Consider the following 13,279-nt stretch of genomic DNA (forward strand, 5'->3'; position numbering starts at 1 on the left):
CATGCATCCTAAGAATCTGGAAGCTGCACCAAAAGCTGCACTCCAGTGCTTAGGAATGGAGTGTGGCTTTGGTGCGAAGTCCGGAATCTTAGGACCCATGCATCATTTAAATAGCATACCTCCAAAGAGACCCGAAGCAGCTTTATTTTGGCAGTCTGTAACAGGCCATAGTTATGTAGACTAGCTCCTTTCAGAGCAAGTCTCTGACTCACTTCCTCTGAGCAGAAGTACCCACGAGCCCCTTAAGGAAAAGGGAAAAGAAAATGTCGAAAATTAAAGGCCCTCCTCTAACAATGTTCCCAGGCCAGCTTCTCCCATGTACTCCAAACCCTCCTTGACTATATAACAATTTTTAAGAATAAAAATAAACAATCCCCCCCAACACTTAAACAGAATTAGGCTTCTGTCCACTCCCACCAAGATCCACAGCAATATCCCAAGTTTAAAAAAGTCAGATCTCACCAAAGCTCATGGAGAAAGAAAACCAGCTTTCCTCCTTGAAAGAGTGAGCTAGACCCTTTAATTGTCTTGTACCTTTAATTGTCTTGTAGAAAAGGGTGCTGTAGCAGTTGTGGCTTGTTAAATAGCCAGGTAACAATTGTTGAGCTACTTGTTTAATTTAGGGTTCCCAAACTGTGTGACATACAGTCAGCCCTCAGTATCAGTGGGTTCTTTATCCATTGATTCAAGCATCCACAGCTTGAAAATATTAAAAAAAAACATACTAAAAAGCAAACCTTGATTTTGCTTTTGTCTCTTGTATAAATAAGGGACACCATTTTATTATGACACTGTATAGAATGGGACTTGAGCATCCATGAATTTTGGTATCCATGGGGATCCTTGAACCAAACCACAGCAGATATCAAGGGCCCACCGTACATGGGATCCAGAGATGGATGGTTGTGAGTGATGTGCTTAAGAGGTGAAGTCAGGGATCAGCCAGTGCTGTACCACCACGTGTTGCCAAAGGAAGCTGTTTGACTGATTATAGGTTCAGCCTTAATTCAAGCATCAGCAATAAACTTATGTGACTTTGCAAAGCTTTCTTTATATTGAGTCATATCACTGGTCACTTTAGCTCAGTCTGGTCAAGCAAACAGCAAAACTGGTATGATTTCAATCCGTCCTCTGACTATTTTATGTGCTGTCTGTTTTTACCATTTAGATTCTAGCCATTAACCGAGGGGAGAATCTGAAAATCCTGACGGTAAAGGTCAATGTTCCTGATCAGGTGAAGAATGAATTCTCTAGGTGGTGTGTAAATAAAAGGTATGTGTAGGGGACACAGGTATGTGCGTGCCCATTCCCCCCTGCCCAGCAACATGGTTCACTGAATGCTTTATATATTAAGGAAAGTATTTATACCACACATCCATCTGTTCTGAATTTCCTGCACTGAGCAGCAGATTATGCTTGGTGTCCTACATTCACCTTCCCTAAGATGGTTCCCTCTCTCAGATATGTCAGACTACAGCTCCCATCCTTACCTGAGTTGATGGTGGGACTTGTAGTCTGCATTTTAAGGTATGGCTGGTATGGAAGGCCCTCTCTAACTGTGAATCTATAATTCTGAGTTTGTCTGATCTCAGGCTTTGCATATATGAGTTAAGGAACAAATTTACATATTTCTGACTTTGTTGTTCATTTCACATTTAGGGTACAACAAGGAGCCTTTTGTGTCCATAGAGGCTTCCATGCATGATGTAGAGCCCTGGTTTTCTATTATCCTAAACCCTCATGCGTAGTCTCTACAGTTAAAAATGACTTCCAGCTTAAGATATTCATTTGAGGGCAGTTGCGATGAGGGTGAAGGTAGAAGGAGGAGGAAGTTGCATGTTCCTCTGTGGTCTCTCTCTCCCCCCTCCCCCTTGTATGTTCTTTAAATCCTTTAAAAAGAATACATGAATAGGACTACCACAAATGGATCTACTGTAGAAATGTAAAACTTCTGGAAATTTTGATGCCATGAGGGAATCTCCCCCTACTTTTTGTGACGGGGGTATGGAAATGTTTAGAAAAATTAGGAAAAAATGGAATATTAATTTCTTCTTTATGGCTTGAAAGTCATTTTCTTACTTTAAAAATCTAAAATTCATTATATATCACTTTGGGATGAAGTTATCATATTTGATATATTAAAAATAGAGTTTATTTAGAATATAATTACAAATTGAACTTACTGGGGTTTGTTTTTTTTTGCTATAGTTGGAGTTACAAGGTTCTGAACTGTAAGGAATACCTAAACTATAAGGGATCTTTTTGGTTTTGCCACTTCGAGGAGCAGGCAAAACCCTCAGTTAAAACAGAACAGAACATGAACACAGAACAACAGAGGAAATTATTTTTCTGTATAAAGAACTGAAGAAAGGAAACCATGCCGAAGAATTACAGTGATCTGATACAGTACATTCAGTGTTGTTTTGTGCCCACAAGTCGTTTCTGACGTATGGCAGCCCTAAGGCAACCCTTTCATGGGTTTTTCTTGGCAAGATTTGTTCTGGGGGAGTTTGTTCTGCCATTCTCTGAGGCTGAGAGAGTGCAACTTGCCTAAGGTCATCCAATGGGTTTTCATGGCCAAGACGGGATTCAAACACTGGTCTCCTAGTATCCTAATTTAACACTGAGATAACTACACTGCACTGGCTCTGACACAGTACCTAGTTTTATGTAAAAGTTCTCCTCTTACATAGCTTTTAGAAATTATTTGGGGGCAGTGACTATAGAAACACATTGTCTTAAACATTTTATTCATCATTCTAAAAGAAAACATTCTTTAATTCATCCCCTCCCATCTTTCCAGGAACAAGGGGGAAAGTTTTTTGAGGGGAGAATAGGACCTCCCAAATTTCCACCTGATTCCCCCCCCCCCCCGCTGTTTTTTCCTCCACTGGCATTCACAGCTCTGTCTGTCTATCCCATCTTGAGAAAGCTATGGTTTCAGGCTTTTGCCAAGTTTGGATTTCAAATGTTATGAAAAGATCTGAGTCTTGAAAAAATGTCACCCCACAGGTGGAGACCAAAAGCCTATGCAAAGCCAGAGTTAATGGAGCTCCTGCGTGATTCAGTGGACGACTCGTATAAACGCCTGATTTATCCACTTCTTTGCAGAGAATTCAGGTAAAGCATTGCATCTTTTTAATCATGGAGGAGTAAGTACATAATAGGCTCCCTGTTGAAACAAACAAATAGAGTCCATTTAGTCCAGTATCCTATTCCTGCACTGAGCAACAAGATGTCAACATGACACCTACAAGCAATCCACTAGCCACAGCCCTTTCCTGCTATGACCTTAAAGAAAATGGTATTCAATGGTATGAAGCTGTTGGACCTATAGGAAGATAAATATAGCCTGACCAGGAGCTTTTTATGGATTTGTCTTCCTTGCTTCTGTCTAATATCCTTTTAAATCCACTTCAGCTTGATAGACTCTTTTCTGTCAAGGGTTTATACTGTAATTCAAAGGCCTATAGCCATCTGGAATGACCCTAGAACTCTGTACAAGGAGGCCTCTTTTCACCAAGTAGGTGGTGAGAAGCATCACTCCTTTCTTCAAAGGAGTACCAGTTGCTCACTCTAGACTTTGCAAATGTGGGAGTTTATCAAGAAGCATTGCTATGTGTCTATGGTTCATTTTAAATTAACTTCAGTGTTTGGGTTGAGATGGTATTTCCAGGGTGGTTATAGGGAGACATTTCAATTAGATTCAGTTCACCTCTGATTTAGCATTACAACTGAATGAGCCCTATGTTTTTTAAGAATACATCTTGTCTGAAATGTTTTATTTTCATTTAGAAAAAAACTCCTGTTTTTAATGAGATGATGTACTATAACTAACAGTCACTAGTTAGAGATCATCTCTTGGGATTGAAGAAGACTAATATGATAGTCCTAAGAATAGTATAGCTCCAAGAACACCTGTGTGGAATGAAAATCTGCTAAAATACATAGGATTTATTTTCAAACAAACTTGTGTGGTGTCAGGGTAGTAGATGGGTTTTTGACACATCATCTCTTCTGTAGACAGTTTCATAATTTACTTTTCAAATCTTAAGAATATGCAGGATTTGGCAAGTTAAAGTCACTTTCCCTTGGCAGTTAGGATGGTTGAAAACACTTTAGTGATCAAAAATGCCTTTTAAATGGGGGGAAAGTTGTCAGTTTGTATACACAAACTGCAATTTGCTTAACATTTTTAATGACAGTGCCATAATGTGAAATTGACTTTTTATGCTCCTATATTGAGCACTACATCAGGTTGTTATAATGCTCTTTGTGCAAACTGCTGTGCTGCTAAAATTGTTTTATTATATCCATTTCACAATCACTCTTTCTGTAATGCTTTTCATCGTGTCATTCTAATCCCATTTCTCATACTTCTCTGGAGAGAATCAGGGATACTAATTGCTCCAGCTATAAGTATCTTCATGTCTGTCGTTTCCTAAATTAACAATTTAATAGTCATAATATTGGACTCAACTCTGCTATAGGTACTCTAAAGACTACAGAGTATGAAGCAATCTGTTTTACCAGTGACAGCATAATGGCTTCTGTTACCAGCTGAGGTGCTATTAGGGCACCATAGGGATACAATGTAAATTTAAGTTTAAACATGTTATCCCAATGATACGTTAAGGATTGGAATGTTGATTTTTTTCCCCTGAGTATAGGTGAGAGTTGACAACTTGAGTGTCATCAAATGAATTTAAAGAATTATTGATGGACCAGTTAAGCAGAAATACTTGGACGCTACAGTGGAATATATGTACTTTGGGGAAAAGAATCTCATAGGGCAGCTTTCCCTAGCCTGAAACTATTCAGATGTTTTGAACCTGAGAAGGGTACCAGGTTGGGGAAGATTAGTTTTTGTATTATTGTGCTTCTTTTGCTGGAGACCTTCAGATTAAAATCCTCATCCAGTTCTGCATTTAAAAATGCACTGCATTGGTTGTCAAGTCCTCCACTTAGAATCATAGAATCTTGGGCCTGTTACAGACTGCCAAAATAAAGCTGCTTCAGGTCTCTTTGGAGGTATGCCATTTAAATGATGCATGGGTCCTAAGAGTCCGGAGGTTGCGCCAAAGCCACACTCCATTCCTAAGCACTGGAGTGCAGCTTTGGTGCAGCTTCCAGATTCTTCGGATGCATGCATCATTTAAACAGCATACCTCCAAAGAGACCCGAAGCAGCTTTATTTTGGCAGTCTGTAACAGGCCATAGAATCACAGAGTTGGAAGAGACTGCAAGGGCCATCCAGTCCAAGCCCCTGCCATGCAGGAAATCCAAATCAAAGCATCCCCGACAGATGGCCATCCAGCCTCCGTTTGAAGACCTCCAAGGAGGGAGACTCCACTACACTCCGAGGAAGTGTGTTCCACTGTCGAACAGCCATTACTGTCAGGAAGTTCCTCCTAATGTTGAGGTGGAATCTCTTTTCCTGCAGCTTGCATCCATTGCTCCGGGTCCTAGTCTCTGGAGCAGCAGTAAACAAGCTTGCTCCCTCCTCAATATGACATCCCTTCAAATATTTAAACAAGGCTATCCTATCACCTCTTAACCTTCTTTTCTCCAGGCTAAACATACTCAGCTCCCTAAGGCGTTCCTCATAGGGCAAGGTTTCCAGACCCTTCACCAGTTTAGTCGCCCTCCTTTGGACACGCTCCAGTTTCTCAATGTCCTTTTTGAATTGTGGCACCCAGAACTGGACACAATATTCCAGGTGGGGCCTGAGCAGAGCAGAATATAGTGGCAATATTACTTCCCTTGATCTAGACACTATACTTCTATTGATGCAGCCTAAAATCACATTGGCCTTGTTAGCTGCCGCATCGCACTGACTCATGTTCAACTTGTGATCTACTTGGACTCCTAGATCTCTTTCACACGTTGTCTCCTTAAGCCAGGTGTCCCCCATCCTATATCTGTGCATTTCATTTTTTCACCCTAAGTGCAGTACCTTACATTTCTCCCTGTTGAAGTTCATTTTGTTAGCTGTGGCCCAGCTTTCTAGTCTATTCAGGTCGTTTTGAATTTTGATCCTGTCCTCTGGAGTATTAGCTATTCCTCCTAATTTGGTGTCATCTGCAAATTTGATAAGTATTCCCCCAATTTTTTCCTCCATGTCATTGATAAAGATGTTGAATAGCACTGGCCCCAAGACAGAGCTCTGTGGGACCCCACTAGTCACTTCTCTCCAGGATGAAAAGGTGCCATTGTTGAGCACCCTTTGGGTTCGTCCGGTCAACCAGTTACAAATCCACTTAACAGTTGCCTTGTCTAGCCCACATTTTACAAGCTTGTTTGCAAGAATGTCATGGGGAACTTTGTCAAAGGCCTTACTGAAATCAAGATATTTTATATCCACAGCATTCCCTTCATGTAACAAGGTGGTAACTTTATCAAAGAATGAGATAAGATTTGTCTGGCATGACTTCTTTCTCTGAATCCCGTGTTGACTTTTTGTGATTATGGCATTGCTTTCTAGATGTTCACAGACTCTCTTTTTAATTATCTGCTCCAGAATCTTTCCTGGTATTGATGTCAGACTAACTGGATGATAATTGTTTGGATCCTCTTTTTTCCCCTTTTTGAAGAAGGGGACAACGTTTGCCCTCCTCCAGTCTGCTGGGACTTCTCCTGTTCTCCATGGGTTTTCAAAGATTATTGCCAATGGCTCCAATATTACATTTACTAGTTCTTTTAATACCCTTGGATGGAGCTCATCTGGTCCTGGAGACTTAAATTCATTCCTGTACTATCTCTTTACTTATTCTGTGCTGAAATTCCCCTATTCTGACCTCTGCTCCATTATCCTCAGGTTGAGCAGCGTTTTCTTTTTCTGAGAAGACTGAGGCAAAGAAAGTGTTGAGTAATTCTGCCTTTTCTCTGTCTTCTGTTAGTATTTTGCCATCTTCTCCACACAGTGGCCCTACCGTTTCCTTCTTCTTCCTTTTGCTGCGGACATATCCATAAAAGCCCTTTTTGTTGTTCTTAACCTCTCTAGCAAGCCTGAGTTCATTCTGTGCTTTAGCTTTTCTGACCTTATCTCTACACATGCTAGCTATTTGTTTGAATTCCTCTTTGGTGATTTCCCCATTTTTCCATTTCTTATACATGTTCCGTTTAAAATTTAGCTGAGCTGAAAGTTCCTTGGTCATCCATCCTGGATTCTTGCGACACCTCCCATTTTTCTTTTTCACTGGAACTGTTTTAATTTGTGCCTTCAGTATCTCCCTTTTGAGAAACTCCCATCCATCTTGAACTCCCTTCTCTTTTAGTATTTCTGACCATGGGATCACCCCCAGTATTTCTCTAAGTTTCCTGAAATCTGCTCTCCTAAAGTCTGGAAAGAGTGCCTGACTATGCTTGGCTTCTCTTGGCTACTTGTTTTGTACTGTATTTCAATTCCTTGAACTTCTGACCATCAGCCATGAAGGCAAGGATTTCTGGGAGTTGCAATCTAAAGCATCTAGAGGATCATATCTTGAGAACTAATTTGTGAGATTTCAGAGTCAAAAGACAAGATTGGGTTATGAAGCTGATAAACAACAGTTGTACTTAGTGACTTAAATTCATCACTGTATTAGTTGTAGGGTTGCTTTCTGATTTTTTACACTCCTGTTCATTCTTTCAGTTAACCTGGAATAATGTCATTGGAATGCTCATTATAAAGTTATGGAGAACAATCCTCAGAGAAAAACGAGACAATAGGATCTAATGCAGAATTTAATGCATTTTTCCACATACTATTTCCATTTTGTTTTGTAACAGAAATGCCTGATATAACATAAAACATGTTTTGCATTTCCTTTTCTGCTTTGGTGAGAGTCATTGATTAGGAATGTACAGTATGTGGAAACATGCTACATGATGACAATACCTGTATTGCATTAGAAAATTCCCTTATTGAATGTTATGGGAAGAGAACTGGGATGCAATAAGCTGTTATTTCTTATGCCAGCTCAGTGTTTGGCATTAAATCCAACTCTGTTGTGCAAAGGAATGAGACTGCAAGCACTGTAATTTCATGCATGCCTTTAAACAAACCTGCCCTTACTGTAGTTGCTGTCCACTTAATAATCGTTGGACTAAAAGTGTAGGATGATGGTGGAGGTGTCTAAAAGAGATTCTGTTGTTCTCTGCCTCCATATGTTTCACAACTCTGCCATTTAAAATTTTGCTTTGGAGGGTTTGCTGGTCCTCAGGAAAACATTATGAGGCTTTGCAGGAGTTTGGGAAGAGGCAGAGTTGGTTGTTAAGCCTGGTCAGGCCTAGATGGAAGATTGCCAGTGGACATTTGAGTTTTCCAAGCACAGCTAGGAAAGAGTCCTGCCTAAATCTTTGGAGAGATAGAATTGACACTGCTAGACTAAGTAGCCCAGTGGTCTGATTCAATATAAAGCAGCCTCATATAGTCCTAGGATTTCTCGCCAAGTTGCTGAAAGAGGCTCTTCTTTCAGTGGAGTGACACCATAAGATGCAACCATGGAAAGGGGTTGTGGAGTGTTATGTGAGAAACTGAAATGTGATTGAATGTGTGACAAAAATAACCTTTTTTGCTACACTTCTTTCTTAGGTCAAAATTAACTTCTGATGCAGAGAAAGAATCTGTAATGATGTTTGGAAGGAACCTTCGCCAGTTACTTCTTACAAGCCCTGTGAGAGGACGAACCTTAATGGGAGTTGATCCTGGCTACAAACATGGCTGCAAACTGGCCATCGTTTCACCGACCAGTAAGATCGCTTTTCAAGTTTGAAAAGTGCTAATTGTGTTAGATGCTTTTTTAAAAGCAGTTTTACTCTGGATACATAGTAATTCCTTCTAGGATAGGATGAGATTAGGCTTGGTGACCATGAGTTTATTCCCTTGCCTTTTATTCTGGTCTGGGAGTCTATTCCTTTGTTCATGTATCCCCTTGCCTTTTGTAGTCTTTTGTATCTGTGTTTAAATTATCACTATCATCATCAGTAAAGTGTAGAAAATTACTTGGCCCTGTTCAAGAATTAAGAAATTAATAATTGTTGTTATTGATGATGATAATACAGAAAGTGAACTGTAAAATGGACTTAAATAATTCACAATATCAAAACAAATTAAATCTACACCTAAAAAAGATAAAATGCAATTAGAAAGATAAAAAGCAGTTTAAAACAGTTCATTTTAAAACAATGCAGTATAAAGCAAAACAGCACCTTCAGTCTGTTCCTTAAAAACATCTGTCACTTACTGATGGGTGGTTCTCTGCCATGCCAGGCATCTTCAGGACAAGGAGATGCCAGTCAGCAACTTTATGAACATTATGCTTATCATATTGGTGGATGTCCACCTCCATTTGGAAAGAAAAAGACAAGTCATGTTAGGGAGTAAGTAAAAGGAAGGAAGAACCATTCAGGCTGGGGCAGGATGAACACATATGTTTTCAAGGAGTATCATAAAATCATAGATGTGGAAGAGACCACAAGTGCTATCTCGCTCAGCTCTCTTTTATGCAGGAATATACAATCAAACACTTATTTATAATCAAACACCTGCCTTGAATTCCACTGCAGGAGAAAGGCAGGACATAAATCCTTGTAATAAATAAATAAATTTATCAAGATGTTGACTAGCACTGGGCCCAGGACAGAATCCTGTGGCACCCCACTAATTACTTCTCTGCAGGGTGAGGAGGGGCTTTATTTGAATGTAAAAGCAGAAGACAGTCCAGTACTGAGAACTGATCAACTCATTTTATTGATATGAATGACAAGTTCTTTGCCACCTTAAAATTTAGAAAAGAAAACAAACAAACAAACAAAAAATAATTAAAAAACACCAAAAAAACCCACCAAAATCTCCTAAAATATCAGCATTTTTCAGTCCATATTGTCCTGTAGCATAGCTAACCGGGGAGATTGGAAGTCTTCTTTTCAGTTTTAAACTAACTTCCTTATGAGTGGATTCTGATTGTGTATTTTCACTGCTGGAAGTGCTTCTGTCAGTAAACCTGGGGAGAGAGAATCCCTGGTCAATTTGGCAGCCATACACGCCCCTTCAAAAGGTGTCTTTCTGGGGTGTCTGGGGAGATCAATGGCCACAAAAGGGATGTTGGGGTTTTAATTTTACCATCCTATACAAAACCATCATTTAACACAGGGAAGGATAAATTGCAACTTATGGGTCACATGTGGCCCTTGGACCCTGCTTTTGTGGCTCTGGGAATTTCCCACCAATCCCCCAAAGCCCCCCACATCTCAGTATTTTTTTTTAAATGATGTACATTTCAGGAAATTTTTGCTCAAAGCCCTCCAGAATGTAAAAACAAAAGAAAGTACCCTCTTTGCAAGCACCTCAGAAGCCTGTACTACCCAGCAAATACTTTTGTTTTCCTCTGCAGTCCCTCAAAATTGTGGCAGGAAGTGACATGGCAGCACTTTTGTCATCATTTTGAGAGATATTGTTTGAGAAACATAGGCATTTGGGCTTGGTGTGTGTGTGTGTGTGTGTGTGTGTGTGTGTGTGTGTATGGGAGCTGCAGTCTACTGGAGGTCTGCAAGGGGAGGTTGACCTTACCACCTATTCTATTCAGTTGCCCTTGATTAACATTAAAGTGTGAATCAAAGTACAGCGTTCATTCTTCGAAGCAAAGCTTAACTAAAACCATGTTTTCCTTTCTTTTCACTATAGGTCAGATCCTCCATACTGATATTGTCTACTTACATTCGGGTAGAGGATTCCATGAAGCTCAGAAGATAAGAAAACTTCTCTTGGATTACAAGTATGTTAAGGAAACTCTGGTGTGTGTGTAGTTGTTGTTTGAAGGGGAAGGGGAGATTGTGGTTTCTGTATATTATGGCTTATTTTAAATACAAAGAGTGCTTTGTGCAGTCATTTTTGATGCCTATGGAAAGTATACCTTTCATGGCAAACTTTCTGAAATAGCACTGAGGTGAGTGTTGATGGAATGAAGAGGAATGTATAGCTGTTGCCAGTGTATTAGAGCTGTTCCCTCCTGCTGTGCTGAGATGCATAGACAGTAAAACAATTAATGTGGTTTGGTAAGAAAGAGGCAATGTTTGCTTGTGACTGAAAATATAGCTACCTCCCTTCTCCCTTCTTGGTCTGTCTCAGTGCATTGTGGAAACCTCCTGCTAACATAATTTGCTGTTTAGCCTTAAACCAACAACCAAAGGGTTCTGGTAAAAACTAAAAAAGAATAACAACACCCTGGAGCAAAAAATCAATGTACGTATTTTTTGGCGTATAAGACGACTAGGCGTATAAGATGACCCCCAACTTTCCCAGTTACTATATAGGGTTTGGGATATACTCACCGTATAAGACTACCCCTCTTCCAACGGACACCAAATAAAAATTAAAAAAAACATCAGATTTGATTTCAATATGATAATTTTAATTCAAATGCTTATGACATGCAGGTACTTACCAGGAAAACCTATTGTATACAAAGCCTGCTTGGATTGGATTGTATACAAAGCCCGCAGATGGTCCAATCTGGCTTGGTAGTTTCAGCACCCACCCTATAAGATGAAACCCGGCATATAAGACGACCCCTGACTTTTGAGAAAATTTTCCTGGGTTAAAAAGTAGTCTTATACGCCAGAAAATACAGTAATATCTAAAAAGGTAAAATTAGCAGCTTTTGAATTCAGCAAAGTCACATTGTTTGCTAAGGTGTTATTACACTTGTTATATTTTGACAGGCCACTGAAGAAGACGTAGGTCGAAACACGTCTGGCCTTTTGTTTTATAAATAATATCGTCTATAATTGCCAAGTATTTTGGATATTTTATTCACCCTTTATCATTTTAGATCTTCCAGTGGGGTAATTTTACCCTTTTAGATATTACATTGTTTTTTTGCTCCAGGGTGTTGTTATTCTTTTTTAGTTTTCACCAGAACCCTTTGGTTGTTGTGTTTGCTTATATCTTGGGTTCTTTTTGGTTACAGGGACTTTGGTTTGTTTAGCCTTAAACCAACTTCAGATCATAGTTTTAAGATTCTGGCTTGTTCTAAACCAGGTAAAATTGGGCTTCTAAACGCCTTGTGATTGTGTGATTCTTCTGGAGAAATAGTGCAGTTTAACCCCACTTTAAGTGCTTTAGCTCCATCCTATGGAATTTCAGGGTTCAAAATTTTACAAGGTCTTTAGCCTTGTTTGCCAGAGAGTGCTGGTGCTTTATAAAACTACACATTCCAGGATTCTGTAGGATGGACCCATAGCAGTTAAAGTGATGTCAGAGTGCATTATTTCTTCAGTGTAGATGCACTCTCTGTCTTAAAACAAACACACACTTCCCCTATTTCTTGTTCTGGTTTAACTGTTTTGACACAATGACAAAGTAAGCAACTCAGTGTAATGATGACTTGGAGGGCAGCTTCCACCCCCCTATATTTTATCTGCTCTGAGTGCTTTAGCCTCAGTTGGTTAAGGCAGGTGCCTCTACCTTCTATAATTTCTCAGCAGTTAGCTGGCAGTGTATGGACGTAGAAGGGATAGATGGTGTGACCACTCTATACTTACTTAACCATAATATTGTCTTTCTTTCCACTGAAAGTTGTGGCACGGTTGTGATTGGGAATGGAACAGCTTGCAGGGAAACGGAAGCTTACTTTGCTGACTTAATTATGAAGAAATACTTTGCACCATTGGATGTCACATACTGGTAAGAAAAGATGTTTATTGCTTTCATCAGAGTTTTGTTTTAGAAGAATGTTTTGACTCATACTGTTTCAGACTTTTTCCAGGCTTATGAGAACACTTGTACACTTGGGAACATAAAAATAGATGCTGAACTGCACTTACATTGTTGTTCACATTATTTCTTGTCTTCTAAATTTCTGTATGAGCACACAGTTCTTTAATAAGAACTAGTGAGAACATGAGGTAGTGAAGTTTACGTGTTCTCCTTTTTTCTTCTTCCTCCTCTTCTGTTTTAACCTTATTTTAAACTGTTGTAAGTTAAGGTTTTTTAATATGATTACTTATTTGTTTTTCACCTTTTGTATTATCCATTGTTTTAACTGATTTTGTTTTAGCTTATATTGCAAGCTGCTTCAGATCTCACATTGTGAAAAAGGCTGAAAATGAATTAAATAAATAACAAATGTGTACAGGGCAGCACTGGGAACAGGATTGAAGGACTTGTTGATAAAGTGCCATCCTCATCCACTGGGCCTTGCTAGTGTTTGCAAGGCACTTTCCATAGTGATAGTGTTTTACCCCTCCTACAGTATTCCAGGGGCATTGGATGTCACCATAAAGCATGGTGGACATT

The 13,279-nt window shown here is 39.5% G+C and overlaps 1 protein-coding gene across 3 annotated transcripts in view; it reads left to right on the plus strand.

Moving 5' to 3' along the window:
- SRBD1 (S1 RNA binding domain 1) overlaps positions 1-13,279 on the plus strand; it is a 257,081-nt gene that overhangs the window by 43,715 nt on the left and 200,087 nt on the right. For all 3 annotated transcript variants that reach the window (XM_042472756.1, XM_042472748.1, XM_042472739.1), the window contains exons 10-14: positions 1,169-1,272; positions 3,013-3,120; positions 8,576-8,733; positions 10,667-10,757; positions 12,560-12,667. In XM_042472756.1, coding sequence (XP_042328690.1) covers positions 1,169-1,272; positions 3,013-3,120; positions 8,576-8,733; positions 10,667-10,757; positions 12,560-12,667 — 569 coding nt within the window. The remainder of the gene's footprint in view (positions 1-1,168; positions 1,273-3,012; positions 3,121-8,575; positions 8,734-10,666; positions 10,758-12,559; positions 12,668-13,279) is intronic.

Source organism: Sceloporus undulatus, chromosome 1 (assembly GCF_019175285.1).
Source record: "Sceloporus undulatus isolate JIND9_A2432 ecotype Alabama chromosome 1, SceUnd_v1.1, whole genome shotgun sequence".
Classification (NCBI taxonomy): Eukaryota; Metazoa; Chordata; class Lepidosauria; order Squamata; family Phrynosomatidae; genus Sceloporus; species Sceloporus undulatus.